General features: G+C 41.9%; 2 protein-coding genes across 2 annotated transcripts in view; one reads left to right on the forward strand and one right to left on the reverse strand.

Moving 5' to 3' along the window:
• The window catches only part of cdkn2c (cyclin-dependent kinase inhibitor 2C (p18, inhibits CDK4)), a 14,128-nt gene extending 11,507 nt beyond the window's left edge, over positions 1–2,621 (reverse strand). Inside the window, exons 1-2 of the mRNA XM_085151316.1 lie at positions 1,811–2,621; positions 673–806 (exon numbers count right to left, since the gene is read on the reverse strand). Of these exons, the coding sequence (XP_085007442.1) occupies positions 673–795 (123 nt within the window). The 5' untranslated portion in view covers positions 796–806; positions 1,811–2,621. The remainder of the gene's footprint in view (positions 1–672; positions 807–1,810) is intronic.
• A 3,939-nt stretch (positions 2,622–6,560) lies between these two features.
• On the forward strand, positions 6,561–15,290 carry mutyh (mutY DNA glycosylase). The gene is made up of 15 exons (XM_085151301.1): positions 6,561–6,787; positions 7,137–7,267; positions 7,456–7,495; positions 7,571–7,644; positions 7,731–7,772; positions 7,861–7,932; positions 8,027–8,140; positions 8,232–8,329; positions 8,405–8,549; positions 9,119–9,206; positions 11,222–11,404; positions 11,643–11,788; positions 11,868–12,017; positions 14,321–14,371; positions 14,525–15,290. The coding sequence occupies exons 1-15, from the start codon at positions 6,616–6,618 to the stop codon at positions 14,666–14,668; spliced, it is 1,650 nt and encodes a 549-aa protein (XP_085007427.1). The 5' UTR covers positions 6,561–6,615; the 3' UTR covers positions 14,669–15,290.
• The last annotated feature ends 1,069 nt before the right edge of the window (positions 15,291–16,359 follow it).

Genomic DNA, 16,359 nt, shown 5'->3' on the forward strand with positions numbered 1-16,359 from the left:
CTTTTTAACAGCTAATACCCAACACCACCATTTCCTTAACAACACCATTTTGCTGCTCCTCAGCTCCACTGACAATTTCAGACTTTAATGTTGTCTCGTATTTGCTGATTTCTCTTAATTACAATAATATGAACACAAGTTTATTCTTTACTTCATGTGATAAAAAAAAACTACAACTTTCTCTGAGTCAAGTACAAAATCTGCATTTGAAAAATAAATTGTGAAACTAAGGAAGTGATAACAGAACATCTTATTACTCCATAAAACACACTCATGCACACATATGTATTTATATTAATCTATAAATGTATTCAAATCTGATAGTAAGTCATGAATTTCAGCTTTTTAGACTTTTGGTAAACTGTTTATCTTTTTCACTACACTTAAATCTATTTTGGAGAGTCCAAACTTATAACTGCCACGTACAGATTTCTGCACTTCAAAAAATATTTACATCGATCTGAGACGATTGTATTCAGTATGATGACTTTATCGAAGCTGGTGGATATTTGAAGAGTACATGTGAGGAGGCCTCAGGCCTCAGCCTCTAACACACAGCACTAAAACAAGGAAGTAAATCAAGCTGCTAGCAAGCAAAACAGACTGAAATCGTCCAAATATGTTTAAGATCACTTCGGAAAAAAGCCAGTTCAAAAGGTTTTTATTACTTACCTGTATTGCAGTCCTATTAAACACATTTTTAATATTTACATCAGCTCCATTTTGCAGTAAAGTTATGATTTCTAATAGATTTCCAGTTGCACAGGCATTGCAGAGTTGGTCAGAGAGACTCATATCAGGTGTCCCTTTAAAACACAATACAAAGCAAACTTATCACCTAAAAGTTTCCGCAGGTTGTGTTGAAGACTGAAATAATCCAGGATGGTGGACTGACCAAATACAGAGGAATCTGTAACATGCCCCACCCACCCTTACATCATTCTTGACTGTGCAGCTCGAGCTGTTACTGAACAAGAATTAGACAAAATTAGTCACTTCAAATTCAAATATTAGAAGTGAGTAATTATATCTCGATTTTGTTTTGAGCTGTATTCAGCTCAGTGGCTTCCCCGTGGGTTCAGTGTTTATTTTGACGCACGGCAGAGCTGGAGATTTATTGCACATCTGGTTTTTGACAAGTTACCCCTAAACTAATTATTCTGAAATTTAAAAATATATCATTAGGTGCAGTCCTTATGTATAAAACTAAAACTATCTTATACCCCCTTACATTGCATATACCAAATAGCCTTGCGCAAGATATCAACTCCAAGTTGTATCGATCAGAATACAAAACACCATGTGTGTGCATGGTAGTTAGAAAGCACTTAAAAAGCATAGAGGATAGTGCTTGTGTGAATGGGTGAATGTGGCGTGTTGTATAGAGCGCTTCGAGTACTCCGGTAGAGTACAATCAACACTGATTACATATTTAAAGCTTCTATTTGAGCAGGTTATGCTTGTCCAGCAGCAAAATATATGAGGCCTCTCCCACCCTTCCCGAGATACTGATATACTCCATGTAGGTCATAATTAGAATATTCAAAGAAAATAATATTACAGATTTTGCCTATTTTTCTGCTCCTCTGCTGATTTTCCTGCGTGCAGACATTTTATTGATGTGATGTTTGGGCCTGTTTATGGAAAAAGCTGCATGGAGCCTTTTCACAATATCTATATGTCAGGTATACAGTAAGCCACCTGCAGCGTGAAAAAACGGAACCAAAGCCAGAACTGTGACAATGATGTCTGAATAACAAAAAATAAGCAAAGACACAAAATAATTAAATAGATAAATATAGAAACTTACGTTAAATGAGATTAAAACCGTAGCACACCTTCCTCCTGCTGTTCAGTGCGAGGCATCGCATTTTCTAAACGACTGGAGCTGAAAATCCCCCGAAAAACAGCCAAAAAAAAAAAAAGAAAAGAAAGAAAAGAAAAGAAAGAAAAAATAAATGTCGCCTCCACGCGTGATTTCAAGCATGTGATGCATTTACTGGCAGTTCCCGCTCGTTTTCAAAAGTAATTCGAGTTTGTATTTCCGTTTTTTAACCGGTTACAGGATGAAAGAGGGGGCGAGACACGGGGATGATTTTCGTTAGAAACATCGCGCAGTCACCGTGGGGTGAGGCTCCTCTCAGGTTAAAAAAGCCTCTCGGATGAATCCAGAGCTCGTGAACATCAACGACAGAGGTTCTTAACAAAGAGGAGGAGGCGGCCTGATTGGACGGTTCCTCGTCGGCTCATAGGCGGGACGGTTAACGGAACTTCATAACACGGTAATAATGGTGGTGCCTTCATTCATTGTCCGTGTGAATGTTTTGAAGCGTCGACGCGCTGCGCAGACGATGCGCGCCTTTTATTATAACATTGCAGATGCGGAGCAAGAGCTCTATTTCTTTTTTGTCACGTCACGGCCTGCGTGCTTTTGGTTTCTTTTTCTTTGCCGCCCTCTCGTGTAACAAGATGTGCATCTACCCTCCGGTCACCTCATTTGGTGGGACAGTTATTGCGGACTTTTCACGCAGAGAATTCACGCACAGTGGATATTTCCTTTTTTCGGACTAGTCTCTGTAAATTCCAGAGATGGGTGTTTCTGAGGGGAATCCCAGCGGATCAGCAGCTTTTGAAATACTCAGACCAGATCTTCTGTGTCGTGTTGATGACCTTCTGGAGTGCTGGACAGCTGGCATCCCACACTGGTGTGCAGGGGCGATTTTAGCCCATTTTGGGGGTGCCGAAGCACCCCCAAAGATTTCTTACTTTTTTGACAATTTTTGCTGTTTGTGTGAAACACTACTAAAAATATAAAAAGCATACAGTACTTGGTTGAGACGTAACATTTTAACAACAAAAGTATAGATACCCCCCCCCCCCCCCCCCTCCCATAATGGTTTGTTCCAGCTCGCCTCTTCCCTACTCCGGCTCTAGCGCCGTTGCTGCTAGGGCGATGGTGGCTCAGCAGAGCGGAGGTGTAAGTGCCTGGCTTAAAACAGGACACACTAGCTACATTTAACCTCCAGTTACTCTTTATATAGTTAGGTAGGAGTCAGACCATGAAAACATTACACCCAGGTAACCTGCGGTCAGGAAGAACCAGGTAAGCAAACAGACAGGGAACAGAGACAGGCAAAACAGAAACTGTTAAACTGACAAAGAGAAAAAACCTGATTTTACTCACAGTCTGGAAGTTGTGTTCTCCCTATATTAAAGCTGCTATACAGAATCTGCAAAACAAACTGGGTTGAAACATTTTTGACCCTCTTTAACAACATTCCAACATAAAATTATAATTGATTGGAGAGATTAAAATTAATTATATATTTTTATGTGGTTCAGCCACAACTCTACTAAAACCTCAGCCTGTAATAGGTAGGCCAACTTTTGGACCGTCCAGTTGTCTGTATGTCTGTATGACTGATGTACGTACTGTACATCACATTTGCACACTATCAGAAAGAGCCAAACAGCCCTGGTGGAGCGAGGAGCTGTAAAGAGAAGCAGATGCTCTGTTTATATTCTAAAAATGTTTCAAGCTTGTTTCAAAGATTCTGTACAGCAGCTTTAAATGTTTTCCAAAAGCACACATACACTTATCAGTGTTTCTCAAACTTTTTACAGTGTGGACCACCTGATAAAAAATGTCAAGCTCTCGTAAGGACCACTATGAAAGCATGAAAGTCATAAATCTTACAACACAAAATTAGTATTATTAAATTAGTAAAATTAGTATCTGCGATAAAGATTTTTTCATGCATGGTATACATTCTACCACAGGCAAAGTTGCCTCCATTTTTATATATTCTTTTTAAATATTTTGTAATCATTTATTTGTAATAATTTATTCTGTTTTGGGAGTGTTTTTATGCATCTGTATTATATTATACATACACATTAAAAGTGAATCTCTGTCCAAAAAATGCACTCAGTTTACTTTTTACTCACTATGAGTATCATTCATTATTCTCGCCCAGTAATTAAGGAACTATATGTATTTTTTTTTTATTCCAATCCATTCTTCTTTTGCAGCATTTAAATAACCTTGATCAGATTTGATGGTTTTGTTACAGACTTTTCAAAAAAGTGTTTTGCTTTTCTTTCACAAATGTGGGATTAAATTGCATTAAAATGCACAAAACAGTGATGTCATGTTTTGTGACGAGGACCCAGGCACAGAGAGACTTGATGAATTTAAGAATCATATGATTTAATAAAGAAATTTGCAGACTTGCACAGAGAGGGTAAAATTATGATGACTGATAATGGAGATGAAGACAACAGACGACGAGGACAGGGAGGATGCAGGGACTGACAGAGACAGGGAAGAAGTCTCACTGTGACGAGTAAAGTGTATGTTGGCTGGCTGCAGTGGCGGTTCTAGCCTGCTTGGCGCCCTGGGCGAACACTCCCTCTGGCGCTCTCCCCCCCCCCCCCCCCCCCCCACACACACACACAAAACACATTAAGGATTGTACATTAACATAAAACTGTTGTACACACACATATGTGAAGAGAGAGAGAGAGTGCATTGTATGCAAACGTATGCAAACAGCTACCAAACAGCCATCATAGTTCCTCATACAATGAGAACAGGACAAATCAACAACTGACAATGACTAATTAATATTAAAATCTGTAACATAATGTATTGTTTGGAGTTTAGTCTGTTACTGTTACTATTTCTTCTTGGAGCAACTGTAACTCACTTAATTTCCTTAGGGATTAATAAAGTATTCTGACTCTGATTGTTTCAGGATGACCTGCCATTATCCAATGACACATCTGCTTACCTGTATCTTTTACTCGTTTCTCTTCCTCTTCTTTTCTCTTTTTTCTAAACTGAGCACTCCAATTTTGCACTCCAGTATGAACACCCATTCCCCAACCACAACATGATCTAACAGACCAACACCTTAGTTCACAGATTCACTTCGTCTAAGGTGTATTTCTGGGATTTCAAACAACTCAGGATTCAAAACATGAATACATAATGGACTTGGATTTACAACATTATGAATGAAATGTGCTCTATTTGGAAGCAGCCAGCCCCCTCCCCTTTTGACGGGTTGTGTGTGAGACTTTAAATCATCAAAGTGTAAATTTAAAATTTAAAATTGTTATTGATCCCTTTACCTCGAGTCCTAAAGTGTATATTTATTTTCTTACTCTTCTTATATATATTGTTTGTTTACTTGCACTGCTGTAACTGGAGCCTCGTCGTCTCGTCTCTCTATATACTGGACTGTATGCAGCGGAGATGACAATAAAGTTTACTTTGACTTCAGCAGCGAGCAGGCACACCGAGCACTCTCGCGCTCTCGCGCTCACTTTTCGTGTACAATATTTCTGTATCATAATGTCTGGTGTTTTCGTGTTTGTTGGTTTGTTTTTATTTTGTTTTATTTTGCCAGTTGGTTATTAGATGCTGCTCCAGGCAGTTAGAGAATACCCCGCCACCCCGCCCTCTCCTCCCCGTGCCACAAGCAGCAGGCGCACCTCTCAAACGGAGGGCGCCCTTACTCCCAGCAAATGGGCGATAGAAAACCGATTGGTGCCTATGCCATTCCCTGGCTGACGTCGGGGCAGCATGAGTACGAGCATTTTTTTTTTTTTTTGCCGATGCCGCCCCCCACCACGATGCCGCCCCGGGCAACCGCCCGTGTCGCCCGTATCTAAAACCGCTACTGGCTGGCTGGGCAGCTCTCTGGGTGCTCAGCACCCCCAAAGCTCTGATCCTAGAATCGCCCCTGCTGGTGTGCAATATGCCAGTACAGATTCAACACAGTGTGTATAGAAGGACACCTGCAGCTCCAGTAGGGTTGTCTAAGTCATGGATTGGCTGCAGGTTATTGAAGCAATGTGGGATCATCTCGACACAGATCAGAAAGGGAGCCAATATCCAGAGAAGAGCTTTGCATTTCGCTCAAGCAACCTGGAAAACTATTCCTGAAGGATTCTTAAATAAATGACAAGGAGGCTGTTAAATACTCTGTTTTTCACTTATATGCTGTATTTCCATGTATGTTTGCCTATTTTTCAATAAATCGTTGCACCTATTATCATTTTTTCTAGCAAAATATAAAGAAATGAAGTCTAGATGCATGAAGGAGCGTTTCCGCAGGTCCTTCCTCCCTGCAGCTGTCAGACTGTACAATCTGAACTGCTCCCAACAAACACAGATGTTTACATCAATGCTGTAACTGCAATAAGTTAGTTAATTAACCAATTCGCACTACAACCTGGTTTGCCTCTTACCTGTAATTATTTTTATTTAATTTAATAACTGTACAGTTCTCTCTGTTTATAGTAACCATTGTCCTTAATGTAAATATGTAAGAAAAATTGTGTATGTTTCTGTTCTGTGTCCTGTTTGTAGTATATTTGTCTTTTTGGCTGCTGTTACAACCAAATTTCCCCTTGTGGGACAATTAAAGGATTATTCTATTCTATTCTATTCTATTCTATTCTATTCTATTCTATTCTATTCTATTCTATTCTATCTTATTTTGACCCGCCCACCGGAGTTGACGTTAGCATACGTAACGGGTTTCCTCACAGCTAATTGGATGAGCCGGGACCGTCGCTGCTTAACGTGGCGGGAGCCAGAAATGAATGCATGAAGCAAACGTGTCTGGTGCTGCTGTGCGGACAGAAACAATCGGTTGCTTTATATTATTTCTGATTATGAGCAAGTTACGATCAGCGATGCAGAAAGGCAAGCGAGCCGCAGTGGAGGTGGTAGAAAGCGCATTACCGAAGCGGAAGAAGACGGCAGTGAAACAAGGTAGCAACCAACCACGCTGCTGTTACTTAATATCTCGTCGTAGAGAGATCTGCATTTCAGCTTTCATTGCATACTTGAAAGTAAACACATCGCTTTCCGTGATGCTAAAAATGATGCTAAACTGTTTTAGCAGCTTCAGAGTTTACAGCAGTAGATGCGAGCTGCAGGCTCGTGTTAGGTAAAGTTTGATACTGCTGCAAGAAATGGCATTAATGTCTGATGGGGCTTGTTTCAATCTAATAATCATAATTATTATGGTAAACAATAGAAACGTTTAATAACGGCACAATAGACAGATATGATTTCAGTTTCTTTAGTCTGAGTGAGAATTGTGTTTTTGGTCTTCCAGAGGAAACCACAGATGCTTCCTCACCATCTCCGTACCACACTTTCCCTGATCCTGCTGATGTCGTCCGCTTTCGCTCTCAACTCCTTAACTGGTACAACAAGGAGAAGAGAGAGCTGCCATGGAGGACTCTGGTAAAAAGAAACTATATTAAACTACTTCGTTGTCATCATTAATATACATTAATGTAACATGTGATATAGAAATAAGTTTGTTTTAAAGTTAACGGTTCAGCCATGTCAGTGTTCTGGTGGTTTCTGTCGTATTTTTAGTCTTTTTCTCAGAGGAAATTTGTAGCTTTGCCTTTCTTTACTTTCTACAGGCTATAACAGAGTCAGACATCAACATCAGGACATATGGAGGTGAGAAGAGTTCGGTGCATTCTTGACAAACGTACACATCTTTAACTGCTGCTTAAAGTGATGTGCTTTTTCCAGTATGGGTTTCAGAAATAATGCTGCAGCAGACTCAGGTTGCCACAGTAAAAGACTATTACAACAAGTGGATGAAGGTGTGCATCGTGTAGCTTTCTTGTGCACTTCTTGTGACACTGATTTCATTGTGTGCAACTTAAAGCTTCTATTTATTATGCTGCAGAGGTGGCCCACAGTCCAGGATCTTGCAGCTGCCACTTTAGAGGTGATGCATTAAAGCAGCAAATGCACATACAAGGATTTTAAAATGCTGATGTTTTTAATTTGAATGTACTGATTGTGTTGATTGGTAGGAGGTGAATCAGATGTGGGCAGGCCTGGGCTACTACTCCCGTGGAAGAAGGCTGCATGAAGGAGCGCAGAAGGTGTGATCGTGTTCTTCCCTTTATCTAACACTTCTAAACAGTCAGAGACGTCTCACACCTTCTGTGTTTGGGTGTTCATTATATGTTCCTTTAGGTGGTGTCAGAGCTAAAGGGACAGATGCCTCAGACGGTTGAGAGCCTGCTCAAACAGCTGCCTGGAGTGGGACGCTACACTGCTGCAGCTATAGGCTCTATTGCACAGGGGCTGGTGGGTCATTAGACATGGATATCTGCAGCAGAGCAAAGTCTTACGTACTCTCTTATTAATCACTCATAGTGATGTGATCTCTCTTGTGTAGGTTACTGGAGCTGTGGACGGTAATGTCATTCGGGTGCTGTGTCGCCTGAGGGCGATTGGAGCTGACAGCACAGGTCCAGCAGTGACAGCGGCACTTTGGTGAGATTCTCCTCCAAACCAAAATAATATATAAACGGAAATCTTTTGAATGTTTTTATTTCTCTTGTGTTTAAGGGATCTGGCCAATTTGCTGGTGGATCCTGAGAGACCTGGAGACTTTAACCAGGCCATGATGGAGCTGGGAGCACGAGTCTGCACCCCTAAAGGGCCCCTGTGCAGCCAGTGCCCCGTGCAGTCTCACTGCCACTCTTATCACAAGGTTGGGATTAGGGATGCAACGATACCAATTTTTTCAAACCGATACGATACCGATACTTGGATCTGAGTACTTGCCGATACAGAGTACAAAAACCGATACTTCTACCACACACACACTGCCCGTGGATTTTTTTTCTTAACATTTTTCATCACTTTTTGAAAACCTGAGTTAAAGTTGGCTGTTCCACACTGCTGATTTTGTTTAGCCTAGCTACAGCAGCCTCCAGTTTCTCTTTTTTATCTGGAGCTGCCAGTCTCACTCGCCTAACCCTGTGCCTGTTTAGCGCGAGATGTCCCCCTAGTGGCCAATCTAAAAAACTACAACAGAAATGACAAGCCACCCTCTGATTAATGAAATAAGTTAGTATCGGTTCATGGTATCGGTTAACTTTTACGAGTATGAGTACACACACATTTTACAGTATCGGCCCCGATACCAGCATCGGTATCGGTGCATCCCTAGTTGGGATGATTTCAAATTGCGACTGGTACCACTAAGGATTATGCGAACACAGATTAGAAAAGATTCTCTCCAGTTAATGGCACGAGGCATGTTGTGTGTCTGCACAGGTTCTTGTCAAACAAGAGCAAAACTCTAAGAAGCTTTTGGGGAAGCTGGGTACAAAGACTTCAGAGCTGCCTGACATAGAAGACTGCAGTAAGTCTCCTCCCCTTCAGACCTCTTAGATGTCTGTGTAGTCCAGAAGTCAAAGGAGCTTGCAAAGAAAAGCGTCTGGACTTCTTTAAGTTACTTGAAGACGTTTTCACCTCTCATCCGAGAGGCTTCTTCAGTTCTACGGTCAAATGGTGACATTATCACCGCCTTTACCCAGGGGATGCCATACCCTGCATTTATGGACTTCCAAAAATCCACAAGGAAGCTGTCCCACTCAGACCCATAGTCAGTAGCATAAACTCAGCCACTTATAACATTGCAAAACACCTTGCTACCATCCTTGCTCCTCTCGTGGGGAACACCCCACACCACATCAAGAACTCCACCGACTTCACTGACAAGGTCCAGAAACTTACCCTGGATCCAGATGAAACCATAGTGTCCTTTGATGTAGTCTCTCTCTTCACGTGCATACCCACCACGGAGGCCGTGGAGACTGTCAGAAGACGACAACAAGAAGACAACTCCTTGGAGGACAGGACCAACTTCACACCCGATCAGATTTGCACACTGTTAGACCTCTGCCTCACCACTACATATTTCAAATACAACGAAGGCTATTACAGACAAAAACATGGCTGTGCCATGGGCTCCCCCGTGTCACCTATTGTAGCCAACCTTTACATGGAGGAAGTGGAAAGGAAGGCTCTTGGCTCTTTCAAAGGAAGAGTACCCAGCCACTGGTACAGATATGTAGACGACACCTGGGTCAAAATCAAGACACAAGAAGTGGAATCCTTCACTGCGCACATCAACGCTGTGGATAAAAACATCAAGTTCACCAGGGAAGACACAAAGGACGACTGTTTGCCTTTCCTGGACTGCGCTGTGCACATTGAAGAGAATGGCAACCTCAACATCGAAGTTTACCGGAAGCCCACACACACGGACCAGTACCTCCTGTTTGACTCCCATCACCCTCTGGAACACAAACTTGGAGTAATTAGGACCCTACACCACCGGGCAGAACATGTTCCCTCTAAGCCTGAAGGGAAAAAGAAGGAACACACACATGTAAAGGAAGCACTCAAAACGTGCGGCTATCCTAAATGGGCGTTTTTAAAGTCAGCAAAGAGGCACAGAAAAGAAGATCAGACACCAGCGAGGGAGGATAAGAAGGACAGACGCAACAACATTGTCATCCCCTATGTAGCCGGTGTATCAGAGAAACTCAGGAGGGTTTTCTCCAAGCATGACATTCCGGTGTACTTCAGACCCAGCAACACACTCAGACAAAAACTGGTTCACCCGAAAGACAAAACGCCAAAACACAGACTTAACAATGTGGTGTATGCCGTACAGTGCAGCGAGGAATGCCCAGACCTCTACATTGGAGAGACCAAACAGCCACTTCACAAGCGCATGGCACAACACAGAAGAGCCACCTCCACAGGACAAGACTCAGCATCCATCTGCATCTAAAGGTCAAAGGTCACTCTTTCGAGGATGCCAATGTTCACATTTTGGACAGAGAGGACAGATGGTTTGAAAGAGGAGTGAAAGAAGCATCTATGTCCACTGTGAGCGACCATCTTTGAACAGAGGCGGTGGTTTACGACACCAACTCTCTGCCATCTATAATCCAGTTTTGAGATCCCTCCCCAGACGCCTTAACGCCCACTCACATCCTGGGCCATCTGACCTCAGGACATCACATGATAAGGTGGGGCCAGGTTTCACAATGAACTCACCCGAAACTCTGGCTGATTGGGACCCACACCCAGTTTCACACCTTGGCTCAGGCGATTAGAGGATCATCAGGGGGTCCTTTTGTCCCTCTGTGGGGGGAAACTCCCACTAGGTTTAAATCTGGGACTCTCCACCATTTGACCTTAGAACTGAAGAAGCTTCTCGGATGAAGGTGAAACGTCTTCAAGCAACTTAAAGAAGTCCAGACGCTTTTCTTTGCAAGCTCCTTTGACTACGATGACCTGGATGACTGAGAACTTTCACAGACGTATAGTCCAGAAATTAAAAGTATCTTTCTATATGTGAAGCGAACAGTGTAACATGTCCCCTGTGTCCCTCGGAGCCCTGGGATGATGAGCTGGGTGTTCAGAACTTCCCCAGAAAGCCGTCGAAGAAGCCGCCCCGGGTGGAGCGAACTCTTACCTGTGTGGTGAAGAGGCCTGGAGATGACGGGGAAGAAAGGTTCCTGCTCATACAGAGGCCGAGCAAAGGTTAGCACTGATGCAACATCAGCTCGTGCTGGTCAAGCGTTGGATGCAGAATGTGCACAATTGTATCCTGATAACGAGACTTGCTCGAATCACTGAGAAAACTGTTAGTGTTAGGAGTGATGCATTGGTTTGGATACAGGCTATAATTTTGTTGGATGTCTCAGTCTTTGTGCAGCTTGATTGATTCAGACACATAAAAAACGGTAAAAGTCAGTAAATCTGTCTGGGTGGGCTGCAGGTTTGTTGGCAGGCTTGTGGGAGTTTCCAAGTCTTCTGCTTGAGGTTGAAAACTCTGAGAAGAAACAGAAGGGGGCGCTCTGCGAGGAAATCAGCAGAATACTGGGAACGCATTTAACTGAAAACCTGTTTCAGTATGTGGGAGAGGTAAGCTGCAGCTGTCATCTGCCTTTAATAGGAAATAAGCTGTTTGTGTAACTCTGCTGCACTGGTTGGCTGTTTGCAGGTGGTCCACATCTTCTCCCACATCCACCAGACTTATGTGGTTTACAGTGTGTGTTTAAAGGAGAGGGACACACACACACTGACTGAAAACACACAGTGGCTCACTCGATCTGCTCTACAGGGAGCTGCTGTGTCCACAGGACTGAAAAAGGTTTGTGGTTGGTTTTTATGCACCGAGTGAATCAAAAATGCAGCAATAAGAGTGCACTTGATTGTCACTTAGAGAAAGCATGCTATGACAACCTGCCTTTACCTTTCCAAATATATACTGGATATAGTTAAAACGGGGCTGCAGTGGCTCGTGCTGTCAGTCAAAGTTCAAAGTTCAGATCATCACCTGCTGATCCTTAACATTGACCACAAACCTTTTCATAAAAGGCAAAAACAAGGTAGTTAAACAGTCGCAGTGTGTAGCTTCCCTTAATACTGGCAACCCGCACACTGAGGTACCGCTTGGTGGTACAAGAACAAAAACTTTCTGTGACTGCATCGATTACAAAACCCCAAACAAATGAGCAAGAATGCCCCCCCCCAAAAAAAAAACAAGAAATGAAGAGCCAAGCAGATAAATCTGAGTAGAGCAGATGGTGGGAGAAGAAGATTGTGTTGGTGTGTTTTCAATTTGCTGTGTGCCGGTACGTGATGACACGAGCCACGGTTCAGGTGGGTTCCTCCTCTCTGCTCTGACAGTCTGACACTCGGGATTCATTCACAAACACATCCTGTGATTATCCACAAAAATGCACTCTTCATTAAACAAACAAACAAAGCTTTTATTTGCTCATCTCTAGGGCAGCACGGTGGTTAGCACTGTTGCCGCACAGCAAGAAGGTCCTGAGTTCAATTCCACCATCAGGCTTTTCAGTCTTTCTGTGTGGAGTTTGCATGTGTTTGCGTGGCTCCCACCGTCCAAAGACATGCAGCTTGTGGGGATAGGTTCATTGGATAATCCAAATTGCCACTAGGTATGAATGTGAGTGTGAATGGTTGTCTATCCCTGTGTGTTGGCCCTGCGACAGACTGGCGACCGGTCCAGGGTGTACCCCGCCTCTCGCCCTATGACAGCTGGGATAGGCTCCAGCGCCCCCCACGACCCTGAAAAGGAGAAGCGGAAGCGAATGGATGGATGGATGCTCATCTCTGTGAAAAGCCTCAACATGAAAGTCAGTTTGACACACGCAGCGTTCTTACTGTAATATACTCACTAAGGATGCAACGATACCAATTTTTCAAAACGATACGATACCGATACTTGGATCTGAGTACTTGCCGATACAGAGTACAAAAACTGATACTTCTACCACACACACATGCAATGAATTGGAAGACAGGTTTTATTTCATTATCTGCCAATAAAAAATTAAATCTTAATAAAAATGACCACAAAAAAATTTCAAGTGAAAAATAAGCACTTCTATTAAATTATTGCAGAGTCTCCACATTGTAATTTAACAAAATATCACTGAACTATTGGCACTGTCTCGAGCTTTCAGAATAATAAATAAACACTTCTGTTTGGAATAAAATAAATACAAATTAGGTTTGAGAATAAAATAAACTTTTAAATTATTGCAGAGTGTCCATATTGTAAACAAACAAACAAAATAACAAAATTTGGCATTGACAAACAAACTCCTCATCTGCCCGTGGATCATCAGTCCACTGTGCCGTTAAACCGAGGACTGACATCGCACACACACTGCTTGTCTTTACCTCTTTAGAAAGTTTTGGCACCATTATCTTTTTTTTTTTTTCTCTGTTTTATCTGGAGCCGCCAGTCTCACTCGTCTAACCCTGTGCCTGTTTAGCGTGGGATGTCCCCCTAGTGGCCAATCTAAAAAACTACAACAGAAATGACAAGCCACCCTCTGATTAATGAAATAAGTTGGTATCGGTTAACTTTTACGAGTATGAGTACACACACATTTTACAGTATCGGCCCCGATACCCGATACCAGTATCGGTATCGGTGCATCCCTAATACTCACATATCTATATTATTGCTAATATATATTGTAATATATCTATATCATGGCTAAAGCACTTCTGGATGGATGCAAACTGCATTTCGTTGCCCTGTACCTGTGCATGTGCAATGACAATAAAGTTGAATTCTATTCTATTCTACTGCAGTTTTGAGCTCCATGGTTCAGTGCAGATGTTCAAAGGGGAAGTCAGACAAATTTAAATCAGGTTTTTTTTACTGGTGGAGTGAGATAAAAAACGTTTCCTGCTTTGTTCTGCTACTACACACAAATGTTTCGGGTCAAAGGCTGATCGAATAAAACTGAATGTAAAGCCATAAACAAATAGTCCCCCAGTAATGTCACAGAAAATCCACATAAATGTGTAAAATGTCGTCAAGATTGTCTCACGTTTCTGTAACGTATTTAAAAAAGCATCTAATTGTGTTTGTGTGGTCTGTTTGAAACATCAACATTAAATCTCCTGCAGATCGTGAAGCTTTATGATTCTGTGGACAGTCTGAAGGAAAAAAACACAAAGGTGAGCCTCGACATTTGTAGAACTGCTCAGATAATTTATTATGCAATCAATTCAATTCAATTCAATTTTATTTATATAGCGCCAAATCACAACAAATGTCGCCTCAAGGCGCTTCATAAAATCCTACCGTAACTTTGTCTCTGCTCGTCTTAGGATGGAAAAAGGCAAAAGGACTCGGGAATAATGGATAACAAGAAGCTGCAGAGCTCTAAAAAGAACAAAGTCAGTGCAGCGAGCAGCAGCAGACAGCTCTCCCTCAGTTCCTTCTTCAAGACTGTGAAAGAGGAATGTTGTTAGTGTCCCTGAAAAGTTCCACATGCATGTACCTAAATATCGCCATCACTGCTGTTTCCACTTTAAGCTATTAACATAGCAATCAGTTTTTAATTAAAATTGTATTGTGTGATTTTTATTTTGTTATTATTTTTTAACGACTGATTTCTGTCTCGTTGTAAACCAACTGCAGGAGTAATTTCATGTGAGCCGACGACGTGTTTTACACTTAGTATGTTTCATAATTGTCATGTTCATTGTCACAATAAAGTTGTAACATGGGAGAGAAGTGTAAATAAAAGATAAGCTCGAGTCTTCACTTGAGCTGGTGACATGTGTGAGTTGAATGTTCAACATCTGTAAGGCAAAATCAAGATAATGATGGAAGTATCTTTTTACAATAATGACCATTTTACATTCTGAAGGATTTATTTGTATTGAAATAAGATAACCTTTATTAGTCCCACACGTGGGAAATTTGTTTTGTCACAGCAGGAAGTGGACAGTGCAAAAGTTATGAAGCAAAAATTAGAATACAATAAGAATAAATACAGTACACAACTGTACAGAATAGAATAAATAAAATACTATATACGGTAGAATAAAATATACAATAAGAAAAAAATAGAATACAAATGCTCTATACAAATGACCTCGCCTGACTGTCTGTGCAGTAAGGAGGTAAAAGAGTCTTTGGCTCACCGCCACGCGACGACGGCTGTCCCAATTCGAAGTGTACTTCAAATGCATACTCCAAATGCGCTGTTGATTTCCCCAAATATCAAGCGTGGTCCGGTGCACGCTTTGTGGTCCCATATATCCCACAATTCATAGCGCGGCGGAGGGTGTGGATAATTTTGCTGCAAAATACGGCAGAAGGGAGCGACCAAGAGTGAACTGTCAAAAGTAAGTACTGAACATGACGTCACTTATTTAAGTGCGAATGTTTAATAACGAAGAACATTAAAACATTGCTGTTGGCCACATGTTGGCAAAGTTATGTGACATTAATAATGTTTGTACTTTCAGCCTATATATATATATATATATATATATATATAATCTGACAATAACTATAATATTGGCCATATTATATTTACATTACCACAGTGAGATGACTTTAGTCTCATGAACTAATTGTTATTTACTAACTACTCTTGAAATGACTGTTGAAGCCCAACAATCATGTTTTACAGTCCTGTGGTCTCAGCCTCAGATACTCAACTAATCAAAGTGATGTCATGGCAAAAATGAATGACCAACAAAACATTTTTCTCCTTCATTTCTGTCAAACAATCTCGCGTTTCTCGCGGTTAGTATCATGGTTGCTAGGCAACCTGAACAGCGCGACGAAGGCTAGACCGTCCCATTTCACAAGCCTCTACTCTACCGTACGCGTAGTGTGTGTACTTCAAGCGTGCAGACCCTGGCTGTGTCCCAATTCAGGGTCTGCAGCCTTAAAGGCCGCATTTTAAGGCCGAATACGTCACAGCGACGCGACGAAGGCTGCTCGAAATGCGGCCCTCAAATGCGTGTTTCATTTCCCTGAATTTTAAGGACGTGGCGGTGTAGACTTCGTGGCCCAACATGTCCCAGAATGCATAGCGCGGCGGTGGGTGTGGATAATTTTGCCGAAAAAAAAACGGCGGATGAGGGGCGCCGAAGAGTAAACTTTAAGTAAGTACTGAATATTATGTCACTTATTTATGTGCAAA

Source organism: Neolamprologus multifasciatus, chromosome 23 (genome assembly GCF_963576455.1).
Source record: "Neolamprologus multifasciatus chromosome 23, fNeoMul1.2, whole genome shotgun sequence".
Taxonomy (NCBI): Eukaryota; Metazoa; Chordata; class Actinopteri; order Cichliformes; family Cichlidae; genus Neolamprologus; species Neolamprologus multifasciatus.

Coding starts and splice junctions, on each gene's coding strand:
- mutyh (XM_085151301.1), top strand. CDS start 6,616: ATGCATGAAGCAAACGTGTCTGGTGCTGCTGTGCGGACAGAAACAATC. Junction 6,788..7,136: donor GAAGACGGCAGTGAAACAAG/GTAGCAACCAAC, acceptor TTGGTCTTCCAG/AGGAAACCACAGATGCTTCC. Junction 7,645..7,730: donor ATTACAACAAGTGGATGAAG/GTGTGCATCGTG, acceptor ATTATGCTGCAG/AGGTGGCCCACAGTCCAGGA.